The 27,272-nt window shown below is 38.4% G+C and overlaps 1 protein-coding gene and 1 pseudogene across 4 annotated transcripts in view; one reads left to right on the top strand and one right to left on the bottom strand.

Annotated features, from left to right (window-relative positions):
- ARHGAP32 (Rho GTPase activating protein 32) overlaps positions 1 to 27,272 on the top strand; it is a 274,955-nt gene that overhangs the window by 232,347 nt on the left and 15,336 nt on the right. For all 4 annotated transcript variants that reach the window (XM_037038281.1, XM_037038279.1, XM_037038280.1 and 1 more), the window contains 7 exons: positions 4,807 to 4,956; positions 10,944 to 11,046; positions 12,368 to 12,512; positions 12,978 to 13,060; positions 25,267 to 25,374; positions 25,656 to 25,801; positions 26,395 to 26,590. In XM_037038281.1, coding sequence (XP_036894176.1) covers positions 4,807 to 4,956; positions 10,944 to 11,046; positions 12,368 to 12,512; positions 12,978 to 13,060; positions 25,267 to 25,374; positions 25,656 to 25,801; positions 26,395 to 26,590 — 931 coding nt within the window. The remainder of the gene's footprint in view (positions 1 to 4,806; positions 4,957 to 10,943; positions 11,047 to 12,367; positions 12,513 to 12,977; positions 13,061 to 25,266; positions 25,375 to 25,655; positions 25,802 to 26,394; positions 26,591 to 27,272) is intronic.
- LOC118981407 (cofilin-2-like) lies at positions 16,990 to 18,020 on the bottom strand (annotated as a pseudogene).

The raw sequence follows: 27,272 nt of genomic DNA on the forward strand, positions 1-27,272 counted from the left end.
CTGGCAGTCTCCCTTCTCACCTAGGTGGGTGGAACCCCCACTGATCTTCACGCCAGAGGTTATGTGGGCTCCTCTTCCCAGGACTGGTGCTTCCAGTGTGAGGCTGAGACCCTGGCTCCTCAGGGCAGACATCGGCAGCTGACATAATCCCTGCAGAGTCTCAACTGCCACATGTGCGTGCAGGTCCTGCCCTTTTCACTTCTTAGCCCCTACCAGTCCCAATGTGGCTTCTTCTAAATAGTCTTAGTTAGAAGCCTTCTATTCAGTTAGTCTTCAGATGGTTATCCAGGTTGATTGTTTTATACTTTAATTGTAATTTTGCCATGGTCCTGAGAGGAGGTGAGTGTAACCACCACGTACTTTCACCATCTTGAGTCACCTATACACTTTGTAATTTTTTTAACTTTTTTACTTTTTTGTAATAACACTTAGCCTAAAATATAAACATTGTACAGCTATACAAAAGCATTTTCTTATATCCTTATTCTACAAGCTTTTTTCCCTACTTTTAAATATTTGTTTACTTCTTAAACATTGTCACTAGAATGAAGACAAACGCACACATCATCCTAGGTTTACGCAGTGTCAGGATCATTAATGTCATTGTCTTCACAATGACAATGTGAAGATTGTCCCACTGGAAGGTCCTGTCCCACTGGAAGGTCTTCAAGGGCAGTGGCATACATGGAGCTGTCATCTATGACAACAGTGCCACTTTCTGGAACACCTTCTTGAAGACCTGCCTGAGGCTCTTCTTGAGGTGTCACTGTTTTAAGAAATGTGACCAGTTGGTTTGCTTGTTTTTTTGTGTGTTTGTTTGTTTGTTTGTTTTCATTGTAGATTGGCTTATAAGCAGGTAATGCACCTGAACATTCCTCTCTAGTAACAGAAACCTTTTGGAGCCAAGTTTTTAGACTCTTTAAGGAGCTTGTTGAGGCCTGCAAAAGTTTCTGCTGACCCCTTCACTGTGAATTTTCTTGGGGGTTCTTCTTGTGGGACCACAGTCGTATGTGCGTGATCTGTCGTGGGCGTGACCATATTTCAGTGTTGAGTTCATGTTCACATTTCCAACTCAAAGTTTATATTACCTTCCTTTTTGACTGGACTGTTCTGGAGATTACTTCATATTGTAGGTAGAAAAACCGCTTTTTTTAAAGCCAAACAGGAATATCCTCTGTGCCAGATGTATTGTAGTTTATTCCGCCAGTTCTTTATTAGTGCACGTTTGATTTCTAATACACGTACTGGTTTATTTTTAAAGTAACCTTTCGAAAATGTTTACACTATTCACTGTGTTCTCACTGCATAAAATCCAAACTATGCTCTGGCCTCTAGCCCCTGGCTTTTGCACACCTCTTCAACCTCATTTCATACCGCTGCCTTTTTTGCTAATAACTGCACTCACTTTCCAGTTCAGGTGTGACTTCCTCAGATCTTCCTGACCACCCTGTTCAATGTAGTTTCTTTTCTCTTGTCGCTATTACTTCACTCTCTATTTCCTTACTAGCAGGTAAAAGCAACCTGATGTTACCCTGTCGTCTAAACTACTACAATATCGCATAGTGGCTAAGAGCTTGGGATTTGAGCCGGACCACCTGATTTTGAGTCCTAGTTATGTGACCTTGGACATGGCAGCACTCTCTGGCTGTTTATCAAAATCTGGGGATGGTAACAGTGTTTTCCCTATAGGTGTCTATGAGAAATGAATAATTAATATATATAAACACTGGCGCAGTTGCCAGCACTTATAAGTATAAAATAAGTGCTGGGTATTTTCATATTATTTCACCGTGTGTTGGCTTTCTCCCCTCAGAGAGCTCTGTGGCAGTGAGGCAGTTGTCTCCCTTGTTCCCCAGTGTACTCGCAGGCATTGGAATGGTTTCCGATACAGTGGCACTTATGTACTTGTTGCTAAATGATAACAGTTGAAATTACAATTTCCATTCCTCTGCAACATTCTTGGAAATCTGAGACTAAAACAATGCTTTCTCATATACATCTTATACAATGTCAAAATCGGCAGATATTTTCATTGAATTTGGTGTCTAAATATGAATGCCTGTCATTAACATGGATCTTGGAAATTCTGGCCAATTATTATAATTCAGAAAAGAAATCAGAAATTATTTCAGTTGGTGTGGCTCAGTGCATTGAGCATGGGCCTGCAAACCAAAGGGTCAGTAGTATGATTCCCAGTCAGGGCACATGCCTGGGTTGCAGGCCAGGTCCCCAGTAGGGGGCATGGGAGAGGCAACCACACATTGATGTTTTTCTCCCTCCCTTCCTCTCTGTCTAAAAATAAATAAATAAAATCTTTTTTTAAACTATAAAAACTAAAGTATTAGGTGAGATTTTTTAAATGAAGAAGAAATTATTTCTGTCAGAAATAGCTTGTCCCATATCTGTTTTGACCCAATTATATATCCATGAAAATCCAAAAGGATCAGATAAAACCCTTCCAAAACCGCTGAAAGTTTAGTAAATGATGAGATTAGAGCTGTGCATAAAGAAATTATTTTCTAGCACACCAGTAATTACAAGTTAAGGCCATAATTGGAAAAAAGTATTATTCTACAGGAGTAACCAAAAAATGTAAAATGCCTAGTAATATACCTAATGAGATATATATGCAACATATATGTTTATAAAGAAAATTAGAAAACTTGACTGAGATGTATGAAAGGTTTAGAAAAATGAGATGCTATAGTTCTAGGTGGAAATATTGTATAAAATGAAAAATTTTCCAAATATATAATTATAATGTTAACATATTAAAATGTGTAAGTATAATGTTAAATTATTAAAACCAAACTCATTTGCATGTTTTATAAATCTTGTCAAAATTATTTTAAAGTTTATGTAGAAAATGAGAATGAACAGAAATAATATGATGGCCACTTTTTTTATTTTATTTTTACTTAATTAATTTTTTTTAAAATTGTTGTTCAAGTACAGTTTTTTGCCTTTTACCCCCATCCCAGCCCTCCCCACCTCCCTCCCATTTCCACACCCCCCCCACCCCGTTATTGTCCATGTGTCCTTTATACTTGTTCCTGCTAATGGCCACTTTTCAACAAAGATTTCCAGCACACAATCTGCTAACAACTAGGGGAGAATAAAACTCATGCAAGTCTAGTAACTGTTAGTATAATAATATGCTCCGTGGGATGTATTTCTGCAGTTACCCAAGACACTGTGTGTCTCAGTGGCAGATAAGTGAGCACACCATTTAACTTTATAGCAAGGAGCCTCTGCTACCAGGAGGGTTGTAGTTTACCCAGAATTTCAGAGCATGTCAGAGATAGCATCAAAATTATACTGATGACTATGATTATACTTTAATAATTGATATGCAAAAAATAAATTTCCCACTTAATCTGTATATAGTCTAGGGTGACTACCTTGTCACACTTTGCCCAGGACTTTTTTGGTTTTAGCACTTAAAGTCTCAAGTCTCAGGCAATCTATCAGTTATGGGCAAACCAGTTATAGTCAATTACCCCTGTACAGTTTGTAAAAAAAAATGCTCACCGTATTTTTCAGACTATAAGACATATTCTGCATGCACCCCCCCGCCCCCCACAATCTAGGAGAAATAGTGGTGGTTAATGCTGCTGTTGAGTTCTGTTTACATTTACATTGATGAAATATGATATTTGTTATTAAATATTTTACCACATTTTTTGCTTCAAGTTTTTTTCCTGTTTTCCTCCTCTAAAACCTAGGTGCATCTTATGGTCCGAAAAAAAAATACAGTATCTCCAAAGAGTGTTTCACATAAAACGAAAAGAAATTGATGGCAAATATCTCATCTGGTCTGATCTGGTTCATGTAGGGCACAGGTTACTCTTGGCAGTGATTTTTGTACAAGGCTTCATTGGTTCAAGGGATCTGAGATTTCAGTTCACTTAGTACGATGCAGAAAGACTCCGGTAATCATCTGAATACTAGTAGGAGGATTGGGGCCATGTGGCTTAGCCTTCTATCCAGCAACTAACCTCTGAGCTTATGATTGTTGTGTGTTGAAATGTAGGGTAATTTACCCTGTAAGCTGCACTTGGGGATTTGTTTGCATTCAATTCTTTCACTGTTATCTTTCTATCAATCTGTAGAAATATTTTATTCTGTATTAATTTATTTATCTCTTCCCTTGATCTACAAAGGATTTGTTATAAATTGATATTTAGTATACTCTAGATGAATCATAATAAGTATCTAATGGTATTTTTATGTGTGTGTTTTGTATTTACATAGCAATTAGTTTGACAAGTGTGTTCTGTATCATAATGGGATTGTCCTCTTAATAAAATGAAAAGAGAAAGTTGAGTTTTTGTTTGTTTTACTTTCCAGAGTATAAATGCCATGAAAATTTGTAACCACCAAGTATTTTAGAAAAAAACACATTTACACCATAGTAAGTCTTACTTATTATGAACATCTCCAAACTAATGGTTAGAGTAAAACTCAGGTGTCGGTCATGATCCTGTAGCATCCATAGGCATGTGTTGAGAAAATGGCTGGTTTACCAAGCTGGAGCTGGAAGTCATGGGTTAGTTACGATGCTTAAATTTACTTACACTCCCATCAAGTAGGATCACATACTGGTGAGAGAAAGTGCAAAATCGTGATGTTATTTAAAAGTAACTGTTTCCTAAACTGCTGCCGAACATTTCCTGTGGAATATAAAGTGTACATTTAATAGGTTATTTTGCGGTCAGCCTCTTGAGATCTCCATTTCTTTTCACTAAGTAAAAATGTAACTTCTTGCTACAACTGAGGTATTTTCTCTTTATTGCTCTTCTTTAGTGTCTAAAAAGCACGGCAAGCTCATCACTTTCTTACGCACATTCATGAAGTCTCGTCCGACAAAACAGAAGCTGAAGCAGCGGGGGATCCTGAAAGAGAGGGTGTTTGGTTGTGACCTGGGGGAACACCTTCTGAATTCTGGTTTTGAAGGTAAAAATGAAATTTAAAATTTATAATCTTAGAATTTCAGTTTCTAACCTCTTCACTTTGATTTATTATAGCCAGTTATGGCTTAGATTAGGCAAATACTACCTGTTTCATTTTTCAGCAGCATGCAATGAGCATTCTCAGGTACTTCCCTGAGTTCTGGGGATAGCTGAGAATAAAGACGGGTCTGAGAATACGCTCTGGCCTCAGAGAGACTTCTGGTCTGTTTAGGAAGAGCATGTCAGTTTGCATTATTTTTATATTGGTCCCAATAGCTTTCTCAGCCAGCTTTCCCCTCTCACATTTTATTCTAAAACATTTAATTTCTCTTAATTGAAAAATATAGTCATAGTTTTGAGACTATAAAATACCAAGACCAGTCTCCCAAGTATTATAGACAAAATTTCAAATTTCTTTCTTTATAAATCAAATTCTGACTGACTCAAGAATTCAGTGGTTGAATGAGTGGATGGGGAGGAATGAATGGATAGGAAGAAAACAAAAATGAGGTTTTCCTTTGATTTTTTTTTTAAAAACCTTTTTCCTCTACCAGTTCTTATAGAGATGCTAGAATATTAAATAAGTATCCAAAGTACCTATAATGTTGATAAGTACCAGAAATAATCGATTCGTAAAATTCTGGATCTTGGTGGGAAGTACCCATTGTACTTTGTTAGGCTACTGATGAAAACTAGTGTAAATACTGATAAATACCAAGTTCAAATCAAGGCTCTACACATTGCTTAAGAGTACCAGTGTACTTGTGGTATTGCAAACTATATATACCATGTTTCTTGAGAGAAAACAATAAAAGGTGTTATTCCCAAAATAATGAGAACTTACTACAGTTAACAAAAAGGGGGGGGGGGCAGAAAACCGTGAGGATTGTTTTTGCAACTAGTTAAATACACATGGAAAAATAAGCCAATGAAAATATCAAACAGTGTAGTAGGGGGGAAAATCAGTGACAGGATATAAGACATATAGCTTCACCAGATACTGAAAACATTACTAAACCAGAATGTTGTTAGTGTAGAGAATGAGGTATGAATAAAAAAAATAGCTTAAGATGTTCAGAAGTAATCCTTAAGTGTAGATAAGAATCCACCATTATAAAGTATGGTTTTAAAAACAGATTATGAAGGGGAAGGGTTACTTATTAAATACATTTTGAGATAAATAAGAATTTTGAAAAAAATTCTTACTTTATCACCCTGAAAATTCCAGATATATAAATGAGCTCTAACTATTTTAAGCTCGTAGAAATGCTAATATGTTATGATTTTGTTTTGAGATCAAAGAGGAATGATAGCTTTCTCATATTAAAAAAATATAAAGGGAAAGTTGGTTTCAAATATATAATTTCTATGTCATGAAAATAACAAATGGAAAGGTATGACAGGAAAAATCATCCTTTTTTGGTTATGATGAAATGCTTCTAATATATTGTAGGAAAATATCATTCAGATTCGTGAGAAAATTAAGTCCCTAAGTAGAAGACTGAAAAAGATAAAAACAATTTTCACAAGGAGCTAGATAGTAAACAAATTACAGCCAAGTGTTGAGGCTTATTTGTTGTAATCATGGAAATGCATCTTTAAGCAGTTTGAGACACCATTTTATAATGGGAAACATTATTAATATAATAAAGCTGCATTTCTAAATTATAATATTAACCATAACCAAATAGATAGCTACACATTTCTCCAACACAATGGGTTTATTCAGAAACAACAAAGAATTGCAATTCGGGACACAAGAGAATAATGCTTTTTTTTTTATGGACTTGAGAGGGGCTTTTGTAAACCGAGCATCCATTGGGGGAAACTGAAAGTGTGAAGCATAGTGACTTAGCATTCACTCCTGCTGCGCTAGTAACGCATCACTTCCTGTGATGAAAATTTCTTCCTGTTGGAGGTGCAAGGTGTGTTTCTTCCTGTCGGGTCAGCAGTGTGTGTTCAGTGACAGGAGGGTGAGAATTCTCTCTTCTAGCCTCCTGACTTCATTTTAAGTGAGATCTTTGTTCATCAGTCTTCCCAATACCTGATCCCATTGAAAAACAGCTTTATCAATAGATAAAAATTGATTTCAGGTAGTTCTGTCAATTATCAACTTTTTGAAAAACATTTTGGTACTTCATAGCAAGAGACTTTATAGTGTTAGTTTAGCAATTCCCCTTAGGGATTTATCCTCAGGTCATATTTCAGTAGAAACAAAAATGTTCGTAATAGTATTATGTATCAAAGCAAAAAAATTGAATACTCACTTTTAGGGTAATCTTTAAATTATAAAGCTGTTAAAATTGTAAATTTCAACATAGTGTGGAAATTTGAAAAATGTTTTAATAAACTAAACTTACCTTTTTATTTTTTTAAACTTTTAAAAATATTTTATTTATTTTTGGAGATGGAAAGGGAGGGAGAAAGAGAGAGAGAAACATCAATGTGTGGTTGCCTCTTGCATGACCCCCACTGGGGATCTGGCCTGCAACCCAGGCATGTGCCCTGGCCGGGAATCAAACCTGTGACCCTTTGGTTTGCAGCCCGTGCTCAATCCACTGAGCTACCCCAGCCAGGGCTAAACTTACCTTTTTAAAAGTATGGATACTTAGGTGATATATAAAATGAATATAAATAATTATGGTAGAGCATGATATGTAGAGACTTTGTGATTTTCTTAGTTTTCGTGCTTTTTTAGCCAAAAAGAAGAAAAAAATAGTAGGAAAATATTAGAAATGAATTTATAGTCTAGGAAGGGTGTTCTCGGCTAAAGGCTGATCCAGAGGAGAGTCTATGTAAGTAATTAGAAAAAGAAAAAAAGAAAAGAGACTTATTTTGTGACATTAGAGTATAATTGTAATTTGAAAAACTTTGAAGACTGAGGTCAGATACATTCTAGTTAACATATTGAGATAATTTCCTCTTTGGAGATGGTGAAAAATGAAGAATAAATATTCATGTGAGAAATATATTTGAATATTCAAATAAAGAATAAATTAACACAAAAGTGAAACCTTTGAAGTTTATCAAATAAAATTTTAATTAGGAAAGAAAATGGTTTTCAATATTAAAATGATTTATTAGTTTGTCTTTGATTTAATAAATGTGAGAAATTGAAGTTTTTTAAGATTGTGATATTTTATAGTCTATAACTACAGTCATACCATATGTGTGTGTGTATAGAGACTATTTCAAAGTCTAAATTAAAACAAGTAGAATTGATTATATATTATATATAATATTTTAAAGTCTAAGCGAGAGCAGTTAGAATAATTTTGAGAAGGAAAAATTATATCTCAGTATTACATATACAATTGTGAGAAGAGATACAAATATGGATAAATATATAATGTGTATAATCACTCTTCCTTGCGATTACCCTGTTTCAGTTGGGGCTTTAAAATACCAATATATAAATATATAAAATAGATTTTGCACTAGATTTTTCCAAGAAGAAAGCCCACATCAGTATAAGGGTTTGCTGTGTGACTCACTCTCTGAATTGTATATCTGCATCTCCTCCCTGTTGGAGCAAAGACGTACCTGTTTCTTCCATACAGTGTTGTAAGAATTCATGTAGAAGCCTGATGAGGCATTTAAAAAGCTTTTATTTATGACCCCAGGTGCCATAAAAACTGGATGATCTTAACAGTTTCAGCTCTCACACACCTGAGTGCTTATCACTGGGGTGATTAAAGGTTGTGGCATATCAGTTATGTACAGAACCAAGTGTTTTAGTTTTTAAAAAATCTTCACACATGGCACATTTTTGTGCATAGGTCAGACTAATTTGTCATTTGCTTAGGCATTCTTGGTCAGTCAGATGCTTTGTTTCTTTTTTCTTTTTGTATATCTTTTTCCTTTTGTATTTCTTTTTGTTAACCTTGCTTGAATGTGATCGTTGACACCAGGGAGGTTTTGCCATGCACACTGGCTTTCACACATCTGCTCAGCAAGTTGCAGCTGTATCTTAGCCGTTCCTGGTGTGTCCATTCCTAGTAAGTTCGGTAGGAGAGGGTGGATGCCAAGCTTAAGAAAAACATTTAATAACTACAGTGTTCATGCCTCCCTTGACAATGGTGAAATGAAGCCCAGTGGAACACAGGGTTTTCAGACATCATAATTTTTTATATTTTTATAGGACTTATTTTATTGCACATATTTTGAAACTGAGTTTCCTGAAGATGAAATTTCAAATGAGATTGCTTTAAAAAAAAAAAGCAAGTACTTTGTAGAAAACTAGGTAAAATTATGTTTGATGCAAAATATAAAATATATTTTAAAACTCATGGTGAAGAAACTCAGTAGCCTGAATTTATACCTGTGTTTGAGGTTTCTTTTTTTAAAATTATTGTTTTACAATAGTTAAACAGGGGTTTTATCATTAGAGCACACTAGAAAAAGACAAGGCCCAAATAACCTCCTTTAGGGAATCATACTTTCTTAGTCAAAAAATCGTGATGCACATTCTAATAGGTAATGTTTCACCAAGGTACCCCTGGCCTGGAAGCCACCCCCCTGGAAATGAAACTTGGCTTTTCCATCTGCATTAAAGAAGATTCAGTCTCCTCTGTAAACCAGAGATAAAGATAGAACTTTTCCCACAGAATTCCTGTGACAGCTAGTGAAGGTGTTTATATAAAGCACTTAGCCTGGTACATGTTACATGTTCAATAACACAGTGCTTACAAATTATTCAAAGCTAAGGAGTTTAAGTTTTTTTACATGTAAGTTATAGGATCTGACAATTTAAAAAATAAAATGCAGGAAGAACAACAAAAAGCAGGAAAACCAAGGAAAAGTCTGTAGTAATAATAAAGGACTGATATACATACAGCAAGTCCTAAAATGACATCGTTTCTTTCAACTTCACTTTGTTATGGTGTCAGTGAGGTGCCACTGTTAAGAACCTAACTCTTGTTCTTATCAGTAAACCTGGTTTCAGCATTTCACTTAAGGTTGCAGAACTTCTTACCAATGCTAAGTGAGGGCTTGCTGCATACTCTAAGTGAGATACATAAGCCAAAATTATCTTGTTAAAATACTCTGTATGTTTCATCCCTAGTATAGTAGTTTTTTTGCAGACCAAATAATATTTGTCCATGTAATTCTTTTCAGGGATTTTATCTAATATTATCATATGAACAGTTACTAAGAATTTCTTGGTCTGTATTGTAAAACAAATAAAATTAGTATTTCAGCTATTTTACATTTTTAATGGTTATAACATTTTTTATCATGTAGTTTGAACGTTCTTTTCTGGGCTGTAAGTCCTAAATAGCTGCCCATTTGTGTCAGATTATGCAGTGAAGGAACCAGAGAAAGTACCCTTCTTTCTACTTATTAGAGTGCCCTTTATAATGAGCTGATAATATGAAGTCAAAAAGTCAGTAATTATAATGTAAAGATAGTCAGGAGATTACAGTGTTATCTACTTGAAATTACTTTGACCTTTGCATTCTCTTGGTGTTTTGTTTATCGGATAAAATTAGAATTAGCATTAACTATGAAAAGATAAAAGAAACTTTTTTAAAAATAAAAAATTACAACACTTAGAGGCAATTATCTTGTTGGGCTAAGCATATAGCTTTATATCCATTTGCTATATATGAAATTAAGCTGAACAGCCGTTATTTTTTTAATCTGGTATGGTGCTAGGACTAACCGGTTCACTTTGCTGTTACAACATGATCTAAGTGTCCACTGCCGCAGACCTTAGAGAGACCGCTCCTGATAATGTGTGGACTCTTTCACTTCCCTAAACCTAATGAGATGGAGCCAGTCTTGATTTTTCAGGAAGCAGTTTCCTGGCTGATGTGAAATTAAGTAAATGTGCCCTCATTGTTTTTTGTGGCAGATGAACTCCACTCCTTAACCTGTAATTTGCACATTTTATTTTGTTTATGGGAGCTAAGATGTTAGTATGTTTTGGTGACTTTGTTTCAGCCAAATATACCCAGTTTAATCCACGTCTTTAAACATTCTCTTCAGTACCCCAGGTTCTTCAGAGCTGCACGGCGTTCATTGAGAGATATGGCATTGTGGACGGGATCTATCGTCTCTCGGGCGTCGCCTCCAACATCCAGAGACTGCGGTAAAACCTCATACGGCATTTTCTTTCTCATCCTGTTGTAATTCATTAAAATGAAATGATTTCAAAATTGAAATTCTTACACTGATAACCATGATTTTCAATAAGATGGTTTAGAAACACTAGGAAATAAGATCCGTATGATTCTCCGGGTAGATTTACCTAGATACCATTTATAGTATCAGACACTGTGTCCCCTCAACCTCTTCAGTACCTGTATTTTGTCTTGTTACAACATTTGGAGATTTTAGCAAATTGAGTTTGATCCCATGACAGATGAAAGTTTACGTTATAATTGAATTGGTCTTTAGCTCTTAATTAAAACTGATGAGGGAAGTGTTTTCTAATCTCCTTTGGTGCTGGTTTTATAGTATACACTCATGTGTGCATGTGTTACACATTTTACATCCTCATTATCCTCTCAGACAAAAATAGTGGTGTCCTTAATACCAGCAACAGAAATTTTATTTTTGCTCAATCTCTTAGATTCTAGTCTATTCTTAATGTGTTATTTTCCTTTAATTTTCTCTGTGGTACGTGGGAACTGCCATTTACTCTATAGGGGTTTTAATATTCTCATTGACCACAGAGCTCATCTCTATTTTCAGGAGTACATATTGGAAAATAGTTAAATTGATTCTTGTGCTAAAGACCCTTTGGTCTTTACTTCACATGCAGCAAATCTCGTATTCACTAATAAATCCACATACACTGATCTTATAGGTTAAGAGGTCTCATGCCTATAGATTAATATTAATTAGCCTCCTGGAGCGTGAGATTAATCTGCCTTAGCATTCTGAGCACAACTTTTATTTCATTTGTTTTAATGCTACAGATTTTACCATCTACAAATATTTGGTGTTAGCTGGGAATTGATTTATATTATTTCTGGCTTTCTTATCTCTCTTTAAGAAACCGTTCCTGAACCATACTTCTTGTATCTGAGGGATTTTTATGCATGATTCTTTGTGGGCCAGCTGCCATTCAATCCTGATTTTTATTAATTGCCAAAATATCAGATATTCAGACCATTAGGAATTATGAGTCCTATTTTCAGATCTGTGCATTAAGAGCTGCTCATTTGTGTGCATTTCAGAGATTGCTATCCATTTTAATATTAAAGCTTTGCCCTTGATTTCCACATACAAAAGCATTTGTCTTAGGATGAAACATCCAATTACTGCTGAAGTCCAAATGTAATCATTTAAAAAATACTCATTCACTGAGGTAGAGGTTAACACTTGGGGACTTTGCTTTCTGTTTTGAAGTCATATTCTTGCTTTTCCTTCAATAAAATAATTTTTCCCTCTGCTATCTTTGCTAGCCATGAATTTGACTCTGAACATGTCCCCGACTTGACAAAAGAACCGTATGTCCAAGACATCCACTCGGTGGGCTCCCTCTGTAAGCTCTATTTTCGAGAGCTCCCGAACCCTCTGCTCACCTACCAGCTGTATGAGAAATTTTCAGTGAGTACGAGTCACTTTCAAATTGAGTCCTGTTTGGAGTTTCGTTGTGATTTTGTTCAAAATGTGTAAAAAATTGCTTTGGTCAAGTAAGAAATAGTTCTATGACTAGAGTGGCTTTTTTGAAGGAAACAATGAAACAAAAGGCTGTGGTTGTTCTTGCTCGCTTATTACTCTTTGTTGATTTCACATTTTCGCTCTTTTAGTTTCTGACTTTTAGTCACTACTCTTATTGTACTTAATGTTGGTTACCATAAAGCTTTTTAAAAATGATCTTTTAATAGATGTCAATGTCCAGTTAACCTGGAAAAGTGTTTACTTCCTTGATGCTATATGGCATTTCCTCACTGTTCAGCATCCAAGAGTGGATAGAGTGATTTCTCTCAGAGTGAAAACTAAGTTGTAAGGGAAGAATTTCATTTTTACCAGCAACATCCGCTGGTTTATTTTGCATTCTGATTGTTACAGGATGCTGTTTCCGCAGCAACGGATGAAGAAAGGCTGATAAAAATTCACGATGTCATCCAGCAACTCCCGCCTCCACACTACAGGTAAACCACATGTGAAGTACTAGCCAAAAAGAGAAGTGAGTTGATGTATACAAGCACTTCTTTTTCTTTGGGTTTCTAAGTATTTAAATTTTTGAGGGGTTCCAGCTATTTAAACTTCCCTTTGTCCACACACTTACATTTATTTGTCTGTGTATCCCCAGGGCCTGGCACTGTGCTTGGCCTCCAGTAGGCATTTCACAGGCCCTGGCTGGTGTGGCACAGTGGGGTGAGTGCTGGCCTGTGAACTGAAAGGCCACTGGTTTGATCCCCAGTCAAGGCACATGCTGATTTCACACATCCGTGTTTCTTTCTTCCTTTTTCTCCCTCCCTTCCCCTCTCTCCAACAATAAATAAATATAATCTTTTTTTAAATGTCAACTTAAAAAACCCCAATAAGCATTTAATAATAAATGTTGAATGAACGAATGAGTGAACAAATGGATGGCTGACTAAGCCTGTTCATGCTGTGTGTGTTTTGAGACACTGAAAAATACTGCTGCAGGTACTGGCTTGTCTGACCACAAGTGTGCGTGCTTTACTTGTGAATTCCTTGAACCCCAAGTAGGGACACGCTGCTGGGTGCCTGTTCACTTGTCTTCTTTTTTCTAGTCCTCTTCTTTGTTTTAAAATGTGTCCAAGCCACAGGGTGCCACACAATCTAACAGTTGTCTCAGTGTTCCTCTTCACGAGACTCGATGATCAGTAAGCCTGCTTTTTGTTTTGGTTTATTCCAGATTTTGTTATTGTTTATTGGTTTTGTTGTTGTTGCTCCTTTAAAAAACCCAATTTAACTTGTACATTAGTTTGGACTCTCAGATATTTTTGCTTATACCCGAGAAGACGGGAACAAAATTGGTGAAAGAAAGAAAACAGCATAAATTAAGGATTATAGTATGCATAAAAGTGAAGATAAAACATTTAAATTTTAGTTATACAAATTAAATTCGGTACATGTCTTAATAATACACTAAGTAATTTAGTGCTACTTTGGAAAAATGACATTATTCATATACATATTTCAAAGCAGCACTGAATTTGGTGCTAAATCAACACTAAAATTTTTGACCAACATTAAAACTCACATTTTGTAGTCAACATTGGAGCTTTCAATTCATGATAGGCAAGAGCCGGAATGTAGCTTAACCTTTTCCTACTAACGTGTCCTTTAAGGAAATTAAAGAGGACTTAAGGGTCCATGAAGAGTGAAATATACACACATACACACACACACACACACAAGAGCTTTTGTGACGCCATCTCAAGAAATGCAGGCCTTTGGCTCTGGAAAGAAGGCCGTGGAGACATAGTGGTCAGTGTGCAGTTACTGAGCACTATCTTTAAGGGGAAGAGGACTTTTGTGCCTTAGCAGAAAAAGAAATCTTATGCATTGAAAAGAATATGTATTGAGGCTTCCGGACAAGATGGAGGCATAGGTGGAAACACTGTACCCCCTCCCACAACTAAATTTAAAGACAGCTAAGTTTGAGAAGCAAAGATGCAGCCAAAATAGTGAAAATTGAACTGTACAGAAGTCCAACAACAAGATCCACTCAGCCAGACCAGTAAGAGGGGCGCAGTCAGCGGCGGAGTGGGGTTGGGCTTGAAAGATCCTTCCATCTGACTGACCCAGGAGCGGAGGCAGAGGCAGAGGGGTTGGTGGATCCCAGGCGTGGGGTGTTGTCAGGCGGACCCAGTGAGGGCACAGGGCGGCTGGCTGACTGTGGTCACACATTCATGCGCAGAAAAACCAAGCGAAGGAGCGCACAGTGAGACAGACCCTGTAGGCTAGGACCCCAGCGATGGGAATTAGAGCCTGAAAGCACCAACTAGAAAGACTTTCTCAGGGTCGAGGGGCCGGGAGAGGCTCCCAGGCTCACAGAGAATTCATTGGAGAGACACACAGGTCTCCCCAGTCTGGCAAAGGAAATAGATTTCCAGGAATCCCAGGAAGCTCAGAGCGTCCCAAAGAAGTTGGACCCAAGAAGGAACACACCAAGGCACATCATCATTATATTACCCAAGATTAAAATGAAGGAGAGAATTCTAGAAGCAGCAAGGGATAAGGGGACAGTTACCTACAAAGGAGTGCCCATCAGACTGTCAGCTGATTTCTCAAAAGAGACCTTACAGGCAAGAAGGGGCTGGAAAGAAGTATTCCAAGTCATGAAATCCAAAGACCTACAGCCAAGATTGCTCTATCCTGCAAAGCTTTCATTTAGAATGGAAGGGCAAATAAAGCATTTCTCAGATAAGGTCAAATTCAAGGAGTTCATCATCACCAAGCCCTTATTATATGAAATGTTAAAGGGACTTATCTAAGGAAAAGAAGATAAAAAATATGAACAGTGAAAGGACAGCAAACTCAGTTATTAACAACCACGCCTAAAACAAAAACAAACTAAGAGGACAGCTAGATCGGGAACGGAATTATAGAAATGGAGATGACATGGAAGGTTAGCAATGGAAGGGGGAGGAGAAGGGGGGAGAAGGTACAGAGAATTAGTAGCATAGACGGTAGGTAGAAAATAGACAGGGGGGAGGGCAGGAATACTACGGGAAATACAGAATCTAAAGAACTTGTGACACATGGACATGAACAAAAGGGGGAAATGGAGGGGAAGGGGTGTGCAGGGTGGAGGGGAGTGAAGGGGGGGAAATGGGACAACTGTAATAGCATAATCAATAAAATATATTAAAAAATAAAATAAAATCACTCATAAAATTTAAAAAAAGAATACGTATTGACTTTGATAGATCAGCTTGAGTTTGAATTTTCAGCTTCATCACTTACTAGCTATGTGACTATTCTAAGCATCAATTTCACATCTGTGAAAAGTGTACTAATAATACTGTCTTTTTTTTTTTGTCCATAATATGTCACAATTTTTATTGTAGTGTGGCCATTTTGTCAGGTTGTGGAGTTTGATCTCAAAGATGTCCCATTTCAGACTCTGTTATATAGAAATTGCCATCCAACTGATAAAATATCTTTAGTGTTGCAAGACTTACTGGGTAAACAGAAAACTCCCACACTTACTCAGCAGCATACACTCCATGGAAGACAAAAAGGCATTAATAACAGCTAGTTCTTTCAAGTAGATATGCAGGTCACAGGAATGAACACAGGTATGAGGATAAGCTGGTGACACAGTTAATGTTACTTAATTGCCATTTCTTTGGGCAGGTGAGGAAGGAGTTCAACTCAGTACCAAAAAAGTGCATTTAATGCATAGTGTCATATCCAGGCTGCCATGTCCCCAGAATTGGCTTGTCNAGAAATTGCCATCCAACTGATAAAATATCTTTAGTGTTGCAAGACTTACTGGGTAAACAGAAAACTCCCACACTTACTCAGCAGCATACACTCCATGGAAGACAAAAAGGCATTAATAACAGCTAGTTCTTTCAAGTAGATATGCAGGTCACAGGAATGAACACAGGTATGAGGATAAGCTGGCGACACAGTTAATGTTACTTAATCGCCATTTCTTTGGGCAGGTGAGGAAGGAGTTCAACTCGGTACCAAAAAAGTGCATTTAATGCATAGTGTCATATCCAGGCTGCCATGTCCCCAAAATTGGCTTGTCAAGGTAGTAGCCCCACAGACCTGCAGTCAAGTGCAACTACAAATGACACTGAATAAAGTTTACCGTCAGACCAATGGACAGTACTTACAAGGCTTTTCAATTGCTCACCCTTTGCAGTATGCTAAACTATTCACGCTGACAGTCACATTCATTGAGGGGCTCGCTGCAAGGGAGGCATGTTACCAGTTGCCTTGGCTAAAATATCATGGGAGGGCATCCCTTGGGTTTTACATCAAAGTAACAGTGTTTAACAGTCTAATGACAATCACTGATGGGCCGCTTGCTTGAATGATACCTTTTTCATTCATTGTGTTGGGAGGACCCAGTGGGAAGAGGACCTAGTACTATTCCAATTGACTGAACTGCAGAAACGAAAACTCCTTCCAATCTAGAGGGTACTTAACTGTCATGTCACTTTATCAGGGTTTTCCTTCAAGTGAAACTACTACCTCTCAGTTTCTCTCCAAGATTCGAATGGTCCTTTATGTCATCCAAGCCACTTACTTGCTACTCACATTTAATACCTGTAAATTTCTTTTTAATGGCATCTTTAGAGCTGGCATAAATCATCTTGCTTTTTAAAGGTGCACTTTTAAGAGTCCAGAATATAAATACTAGGTCTTCTTTCTTAGAATCCTTTGTTTCCTATGTAGCTTTCGTACAAAGCCTATCAGCAGTCATTCAGAGGTAGCAGCTTCACAGATGTGAAGATGTGTGGGGGTCCTCTGCCGTATCCCCAGTGTCACCGACCAAGATCTGCTTTGCTTCCTCTACAATTATGTATCTCTTGTCATCACTTAAACAGAAGAGAACTGCTTGCTTTGTGTTTTTGATTTCCTCTTGTGTAGATTTACTCCTTTCGCATCATGAAAAACTTGGATGACTGCATCCATCATTCCCTGTAACTCCAGAAGCCACCGTGTCCCGGCTGTGGTTGCGGGGTCAGCTGGGGCTGCAGCTTGGGCTCTGACTTGGTGGCACTGGGAGGAGGAGGAGCAGGAGCAGGAGCAGGAGCAGGCGGGCAGCAGCGCGTGCAGGGCACACCAGGAGCTGCGGCCAGGGAGGCGGGGGCAGCGGTTGCCTCTAGTAATACCTTCCTAAGAGGATTTTTTCAAATGTGTGAAGAGCCTGGCCCTTTATTTATTTATTTTTAATATTAAGTGTAGCAAGACAGGTGATTGATTAGGTTTAAGTCAAGATGTCTTGGTAATTTTACACGAGGTACCATGTAAATATATCTTTTTCCTCTAAAAAAAGATTGATATAACATGTACATAGGTTCAAAAAGTGAAATGGTGTGCAAAGCGGACTGAAAAATAGCAGTTTCCTGCTCCACACCTTCCCGTTTCTAATTTCTCTTTCCCAGAAATCATTACTCAACTCTGGGGTTTACTCCTCTGTATCTCATGCTTATGTTTTTACTTCCTGATTTTTCATTTTTAGATGTTCTATTTTCTCTCTTATGGTAAGTGAATATTTAGCTTTCTCATAACTCCTCCCCTCCCCATCCAGCACCACATAAACGCTCACTTTCCCTTCTCTGGTTTTCATCGGCTGTAGTTATATCAGCATTTGGGGCTAAATCAGTATTCATTGTTTCTCAGGGATGTCCAACCTTTGGGCATCCCTGGGCCACACTGGAAGAGGAACAGCTGTCTTGGGTCACACATTAAATACACTGTGACACATAATCACAAAAAAAAATCTCATAATGTTTTAGGTACATTTACGACTTTGTATTGGGCCCCATTCACAGCCCTCCTGGGGCTGGGGACCACAGGTTGGACACCCCTGGATTGCAATAACCATGTAACAATTGTTCACAACTGCCCCGAATAATGTACTAGAATTATATTTCCTCTCTGGCTTAACTTTGTGTGTTTCTGTGATGTGACTGCATTTTTAGCCATTAGTTTCTTCTGTCACTGCTTCATGCTCCAGGGTCTCTCACAGAACCGCAAGGGCTCTCGGCGTGTTCGAACAGGGCAAGCAGCTTTTTTCTTTTTCCTGCGCAAACAGCCCTCCTGGGGCCTTCTGTCCCACTGCTTGGTCCAGACTGATTGCTCTGCAGATGTGCAGTGGGGCTGTGAGCCCTTTACCCTCATCCTGGAAGTCCCTTCCTGACTCCTCCATGAGCTACATCCCTTCTCTTCTGGTCTCCTGTCAGCTTTCCTGTCTGTGCTTCCTGCTTTTGCAGTGAACTTCGTCAGGGGCTTTCCAGGAAGAGGTGTGTGGGAGGTGCATGTTGTGAGGCTTTGCTGTGAAAATGCCATTATTCTACTCTTGCATTTGATTGATAGTTGCCTGTAGAATGTTAGTTGGGCAATAATTTTCCCATAATTTTTTTAAAAATATATTTTATTGATTATACCATTACAGTTGTTCTATTCCCCCCCTTCATTCCCCTCCACCTGCACCCTCCCTCCCCCACCATTCTCCCCCCTTAGTTTATAACCATGTGTCTCAAGTTCTTTGGATTCTATATTTCCCCCACTATTCTCGCCCTCCCCCCTATCTATTTTTTACCTACCCTCTATGCTATTTTCTGTGCCTTTTCCCCCTTTCTCCCCCTCCCACCCCCCTATTTCTAACCCTCCATGTGTTCTTCATTTCTATGGTTCCACTCCTGATCTAGCTGTCCTCTTGGTTTGCTTTTGTTTTAGGTGTGATTGCTAATAACTGTGTGTTTGCTGTCCTTTCACTGTTAATATTTTTCATCTTCTTTTTCTTATATAAGTCCTTTTAGCATTTCATATAATAAGGGCTTGGTGATGATGAACTCTTTGAACTTGACCTTATCTGAGAAGCACTTTATCTGTCCTTCCATTCTAAATGAAAGTTTTGCTGGATAAAGCAATCTTGGCTGTAGGTCTTTGGATTTCATGACTTGGAATACTTCTTTCCAGCCCCTTCTTGCCTGTAAGGTCTCTTTTGAGAAATCCGCTGACAGTCTGATGGGTACTCCTTTGTAGGTGACTGTCCCCTTATCCCTTGCTGCTTCTAGGATTCTCTCCTTCATTTTGGTCTTGGCTAATGTAATTATGATGTGCCTTGGTGTGTTCCTTCTTGGGTCCAACTTCTTTGGCACTCTCTGAGCTTCCTGGATTTCCTGGAAGTCTATTTCCTTTGCCAGACTGGGGAAGTTCTCCTTTATTATTTGTTCAAATAAGTTTTCCACTCGTGGCTGTTTCTTTCCCCCTTCTGGTACCCCTATAATCCGGATGTTGGAACGTTTAAAGATGTCCTGGAGGTTCCTAAGCCTCTCCTCATTTTTTTGAATTCTCATTTCTTCATTCCTTTCTGGTGGGATGTTTTGTTCTTCCTTCTGGTCCATTCCATTGATTTGAGTCCCAGTTTCCTTTCCATCACTATTGGTTTCCTGTGCATCTCCCTTCATTTCAATTAGTTTAGCCTTCATAAGTTCCTCTAATTTGTGACTTTGTTCCTCTAATTTGTGACTATAATCTACCAGTTCTGTGAGCATCCTGATAAATAGTGTCCTGAATTGTGCTTCTGAGAGGCTGGCAATTTCTCGGTCGCTTAGAGTTATTGGCTCTGGGACTTTGAGTTCTTCTCGCGCCATCTTTTGGGTTGTTTGTGCCTGTTCCATAGCAGGATCAGAGCCTTAAAGTGTTCACTAGAACAGGGCAACTAAGTCGCTGGGTTGTGACCTTGTATGCGGGGGCGGGGTCAAAGAGGGACAGTGGCTCTCACTGGTATTGCAGGGCAACTAAGTCGCTGGGTTGTGACGCTACATGTGGGGGCGGGGTCAAAGAGGGACTATGGCGTCCTGTCCGCCGCCTTCCGCCACGGCCCTCACCGGTGCCCCAGTTGCTGCCGTCACCGGGCCCACGCGTTTCGTCCCACTGCATGAGAGTGTGCCACCGCCGTCAGCCCTCGCCCCCTGGGGCCTGCGTGGTCTGTCTCACTGTGCACGAATATGCGCCCACGGTCTGTCCCGCACTCCAACTGGTTCCCGTCTGCCTGCGCGCCTGGGTCGGGGGCCCTGTCCTGCCCGACCCTGCTCGCTGCTGGCTCCGCCCCTCTTACCGTCCTGTTGAATGGTTAGATGTAGTCGGACTTCCGTATAATTCAATTTTCTGTCCTTTGGTTGTGTCTTTGTTTCTCCAAATCTTTGTTGTATTCAAACTTGGTTGTGGGAGAAGGCACAGTGTTTCCACCTATGCCTCCATCTTGGCGGAAGTCAATTTTCCCATAATTTTGATGGTATTATACCACTGCCATCTAAGCAGAAATGCTGCAGCATAGTCTGATACTAATTTGCCAAATTTTTGCAGGGCCATTTTGCTTTGTTTATATCCTGTCTGGGTGCTTTTAAATTTAGAACATACCTAGTGGTCAGTTTTCACATTGACTCATCTTGGAACAGGTTCTTTTTCAATCCTTTCTCTGGGCAGTTACCCAGGGCCTTTTCTTCCTGGAAACTTCTGAAACAGTTTCTTGTATTATTACAACTTCTCACTACAACTTAAACCCTAATCCACTTCTCTTGTTCTTTTTTTTTACTGTTTTTCTGGAGTTGTAATTCTTGAACTAACTCTTTCACTTTCTTACCTTCTCTTTGTCAGTTTTCGGATATGGATTTCTTCCAGCACATCTCCTGATTTAAATAAATTGATTTCCAAGAATTTAACCCACCCCCCCTCCCCTGCTTTCCCCTTTTCTCCCCTCCCCACCTCCCCCACCCCAGACCTCGTTTCTTCAGACATTCCTGCTTTGCGGCAGCCTATTCATACTACATGGATATAATCTTTTCGCTCTATGAGAATATTATCGACAGTTACAGGTTTTGTTTTGTTTCAGTTGTTCTCTGCTCATCATAGTATTTGATTTTCTCTTATTTGGCAGCTCAGCTTTGCCAAGACTTTGTAAAATATTCAACTGAGGTTTCATAGAAGCAAGAAACAAAAATTTATTTTATAAATATTGATAGCATTTAACTTAATTATGAAGTAAAATAACTTTGCATAAATACTTACAGAAATATTAAAACTGGTTTTAGGTAAGCTTATAATTCAAGTGATACAGTTGAAGTGTTCAGGGACAACCTATTAGCAGAGAAACGTATTAGCCAGAAAAACTTCCTGTGCCTTGGACACCAGTTAATTTTACCAAAACAATTAAGAATACTGGTTAAACTTGTGGGTGAATTAAGAGAACATAATTAATAAGAGGATCTACCACATGTATATATGTGTATATATATACATATAGAATATAGAATATATGTACACCTGTGTCATGCATGTATCTATACATATACATATATATTTCACTCATGGTGAAGTATATACATCTCCTGTATATTTTATAAAAATAAATCTCCCACCACGTGTTTATTTGTATCTCATGTATTGCCTCCTTAGCAGTACATTTTATATCACCTACTATATATAATATCTATACATTGTAGACATCATACACTTTGCAGCCAAACTGCCTTTAGAGCTGTGTGAGCTTGGGACCTTGAGCAAGTTCTTTTGTCTCTGGGCTCAGTTTCCTTGTTTGTAAAATAAAGATAATAGTGCTTTTCCCACAGGATCATCATGAATATTAAAGGAAAGGCACTTAGAACGAGGCATGTTAAATGAGTGCTATTTATATTAAATAATTACCATTATTATCACTGTTATTATCTGCTATATATGCCTGTGTATTTGCTTCATTGTGTTTTATCTGTATATACATACGTATACAAACATAAGTGAATATCTCATGTACATCTACTACATTGAGATATATATATATATATGTATATATATATCCTTTCTACTATGTTGTTCTACTCTGCTGTAATTATATTTTCCCTGTTACAGTGTATAGTCTCCTTTATTAGATGTAGATATTTCTCAAACTATGTAGGCATTTCCCCTACTAATGACATCTGTAGCCCCCTTGCTCTCTCTTTCATCTTTTCCGTTAAACACTGCGTGCCTTTTCCTGCTATATTGTACGTATGTCCCACTACATGTATTTTATACGTGATGCGTTGCCCATTTTACACCCCTGAAACACACACTCCTTGAGGCCGTGCATTCTTTGTTTACCACTGTATTCTCAGAATAGAATTTTGCATGTAGTAAGTGTTCAATAATATATATTACATATACATTTTATATATTTCAATGCTATCTTATAGCTTCCTGATACATGTATGTGTGTATCCTAGTATTATCCTTTTATCTCCTAATAGACAGGGTCTGGCACAAGTAATGCTCCTTATTATTACAAAACCTTTTATTACAAAATCATAAGCCTGAATACTAGATGACATTTTAGGTGAAATGTTCAAATTAAAACTATGAATTATTACACCCTTATTATTACCCTACCAACCACACTCAAGCAGGCCTTACTTCTGCCGGACCCTGTATATTGCCTACCAGTTATGTCCACCTGTTTCATGTGTATATATTACTATGTGCACATCTCATACTCTACACTCCATGTATTTCCTTGTTACATATCTCCTGCTATGTAATGTGTTTTTATATTCTAGCTGCTTTTAAGTAATTTGTGTACCTCCTACTTTATATCTCGCTTCTGATCCAGATTCTTTAAAGATTTTAACATTCACAATTCCTAGTTCCTTAAATGGTTTTGGAAAATGTGACTTTTCACGGTGTTCTCTAATGAGATGGGCTATACATTATTTCACATTTCCCTTAGTTTGTCTAGTTTAATCTCTACAATGGGGCTTTCCTCTCCAGTTTTAAGCATGACTTGAAGGACCACCCATTTACATGACTCTTCTTGGGAACCTAGATTACTGTTTTAGGATAAAGACCCGACAGTGGAATTCTCAGAAACCAGAAGACAGCTAAATTTTCTTCTCAACATACAGCAATTTCCAGATTGTATTCTATGAAGGTTTATGCAATTTGCACTCTGCTAAATATGAAAATGCTCATTTATGAGACGCTAAAATTTTCCATTAGCTCTTAAAAACATCTTTATAATTACATATGTAAATAAAATTGTATCTTTGGTTGCTCTACTTTGCATGTCTTGTAAAATATATTTCTGAAGTACTTTAAACTTTTCCTTCCTTCATCTAGTGCCCCCCTCCAAACAGCAAATCTTTACATTGTTTTCTATACATGCTTCTCAAGCACCTCGCCTCTGTGCTGTCTCCAGGCCAGCCTCTGGCTGGCTGGCTGTCTCTACTTGTGTGCAAGAAGGACAGAGAATTACGCTTTTTACCACCCAGCAGCTTCAGTAGGTCCTGTTGAATGACAGAGACTTCAGGGAGAAGCCGAGCCTGACTGAACCCCAGCACTGCTTGTCTGTGTGATCTGGGCAAACCTGGGGTCACTCCCCTACAAATGAGAAATGGTCACATTGTGCTAGGTGGCGCTCTCGTGGAAATCAGATGAGATTCCCAGACCTCTTGCTGTGATCTCCCTTTTCTTCTTAAATTCATGTTCATCTCATCTAAATGTTTGAGGCTCATATGTTTACCAAAAATTAAACTTCCATCTCCCATTCACTGTCTTTACTCGTTTTAATTCCTATACACTTAGGTAGGAACACACTTTGAGAGGTGTGGTAGCTGCTAGGCAATACCTACATGTGTTTATGGGCTTTAACTTACGTTGAAGCTAACTATGCTTTATTTCCAAACATACTTGATGTTATTTTATGTCTATCTACACCTCCCCATTTCTATATAGATGGCTATATATCTGTCTATATAATGTGTATCTATATGTTATATCTTTATATATCAATATATCGCTATAGATTATATTAGGCATATCTATAGATTATATTATATGTAATATTTAGATTTCTGTAATATAGATAAACCTATTATTGTAGGTTATATTATATGTAATCAACTATATATAGAATATGGAATATAGAAATTTATGTACAAATTGTTTAGATAAAGCAAACTTAGAATGTATAAGATAAACCAGGATAATTAGGATGTAGAGGAGCCTTTGTATTTTCCAAAAGCATCTATTTGCTCAAATATTCTCCTCTTGGTGCCTACTAGAATTTTTCTTTTTAACTCTTTTTAGGCTTATGAAACATTGTTGTTTTCTTTTATAGAAGGAAAGTTTAAATTCTTTCCTGTTAGCATGTCAGTTGCAAGTAGGCTAACATCACTTCACAAAATCATTTGTCTGGAAACTGGAGTGGGGGATTCATTTCACTTTCATCTTGAAAGTAGATATCTGCCCCAGCTGGTGTGGCTCAGTGGGTTGAGCACAGGCCTGTGAACCAAGGGGTCACTGGTTCAATTCTCATTCAGGGCACATGCCTGGGTTGCAGGCTAGGACCCCAGTGGGGGCTGTATGAGAGACAACCACGCATTGATGTTTCTCTCTCTCTCTTTCTCCCTTCTTTCCCCTCTCTCTAAAGATAAAATATTAAAAAAAAGAAAGTAGGTGCCTGACAGCCAGGAGCAAATGTTCTTCTGACAGTTTGTAGTAATAATATTCAAACCCAATAAGCAACCCAAAATTTGTGGGGGTTTATATGATTCTTTTTCCATTTTGCCATTGAAAACCAGTTAGTGGAGCTTTTGTGCTCCCCACTGCCACATGGTGGTTTCTCTTTGTTGTTGATGTGTTGTATCTTGTTTTCCAGAACACTGGAGTTCCTGATGAGACACTTGTCACTTCTAGCTGACTACTGTTCTATCACAAATATGCATGCAAAAAACCTAGCGATTGTTTGGGCTCCCAACCTGCTCAGGTAAGTCGCATTTGAAATATGACCTATGTAGAGCCAGGCATCTTAAGTGAAAGTCTAACTCACCAGTGTTTTATAAGGACAATTTTTAAATGTAAAATTAATCTATTGTTTTCTGAGTATCTCCCCCAAACAGGCCATTGGCACTTAGCCGAGGCACTGTGAAAATATGCATTCTTCCTTTGGTTTCTCTGTGACTTACATGTTCAAAAAACAAAAAAAAGAAAGCCTTTCAAGACTGCCATCTCTGTGACTCTGACGGTAATACTGTGCTTACTGCCCAGATCAAAGCAGATCGAGTCTGCCTGCTTCAGCGGCACCGCAGCTTTCATGGAAGTGAGGATTCAGTCTGTGGTGGTGGAGTTCATCCTCAATCACGTCGATGTCCTCTTCAGTGGGAAAATCAGCGCGGCCATTCAGGAGGGGGCAGGTGGGCCCACACGGATTTTGTTTACTGTGCAGAACATGCATGGAAGCTTCTCAAGGAATGGAAAACTGCATTTCTTATCTCAGTCCAATAACCCTGTCTTTGGTAGAAAGGCTAATTTTTGCCCACTTTCCAAAGTGCACAATGTAACAGTTATTGTGTGTGCACTTAGTGAAGACTACACGTTAGACAGTTTGTAGTCCAAGTTTATGACATATTACAAAATGCATCGTGTCACTTCCCGGTGGTGTATATAAAGGTCTAATATGGAGCAGCAGCAGAAAAAGTCCTTCCAGAACCCAAAGTAACTGAGTGGTACCAGGCAAGGCCTCAGGAAAGGGAAAGAGTTCAGTGACTGAAGAATTCGAAATATGTGAGTGTCGCCGTTAACAGTCTGGCGTGTCACCTGCTACTCTTCACTTTTCATAAAGACTGATTGTTTTGCCATTTAAAAAACTTAGTGGAGAAGATTTAAAACAAGAGATAGGTAGATAGATGGATAACAGATAAACAGACATACACACATGTGTGTATTTATGTTTTTCCCCCACGCAGGAAGGTGTGACTGTCTTTTTTGTTTTTCTTTCTTTCCAAAGCTTCCCTGTCAAGACCCAAGTCCCTGCTAGTTTCCTCGCCGTCTACCAAGCTGCTGACGTTGGAGGAAGCCCAGGCAAGAACACAGGCTCAGGTCAACTCTCCGATTGTTACTGAAAATAAATACATTGAAGTAGGAGAAGGGCCTGCTGCGCTTCAGGGGAAATTTCACACCATCATTGAGTTCCCACTTGAAAGGTAAAGTTCATTAAATCCTCACAGATGTGATTGCCTGGTTCCGTGTTCTTCTTTATTTTACCTTGCTTTTGTATTTTAGTGTTACTGTATTGATTCTGGGCCAGTCCCAGGGAAACCTGTTCTTCTGACTGCAGACAAAACGTCATAAGGAGTGATACAAGTGATTCGAAAAGCATTGTGACACTGTGTCCTTTTAAATAAGAAGCAAGTCAAGTGTTTAGGGAAATTTGTTAGGAAAAATGATACACTTCTACTGTATAGGGTGTGATTTTTCTCTCTGAGATACATTGTTTTGAAATCCGTTCAGACATAAGCTGTGTTGGAAGAGCATATTCAGAAAGGAATAAAGGAATAACGACTTGACATTGGTTCTGTGTTACGTTTAGAATAGACCACTGCTTCTCACAGAGTGAAGTCCCGGTAGCAGCACCAGCAGCACCTGAAAGTTACCAGGAATGCTCATTCTCTGACCCCACCCTGACCCAGGGAATCAGAAACTCGGGGCTGGGGCCACAGGGTCCAGCACAGTCTGCTGCCCCGTCCCCCAGGAGACCCTGGGGTGCGCTGAAGGCTGAGAACCACTGCCGTCCACTCTCCCTGTGCCCCTTCCAGCTCTGAATTCTCTCTCTCTCTAAAGAAATGATAACGACATGGGTTTGATTTTATTTTTTTTACTAAAATG

The sequence above is a fragment of the Sturnira hondurensis genome, unplaced genomic scaffold, assembly GCF_014824575.4.
Source record: "Sturnira hondurensis isolate 20B ecotype Veracruz unplaced genomic scaffold, ASM1482457v3 Scaffold0024152, whole genome shotgun sequence".
Taxonomy (NCBI): Eukaryota; Metazoa; Chordata; class Mammalia; order Chiroptera; family Phyllostomidae; genus Sturnira; species Sturnira hondurensis.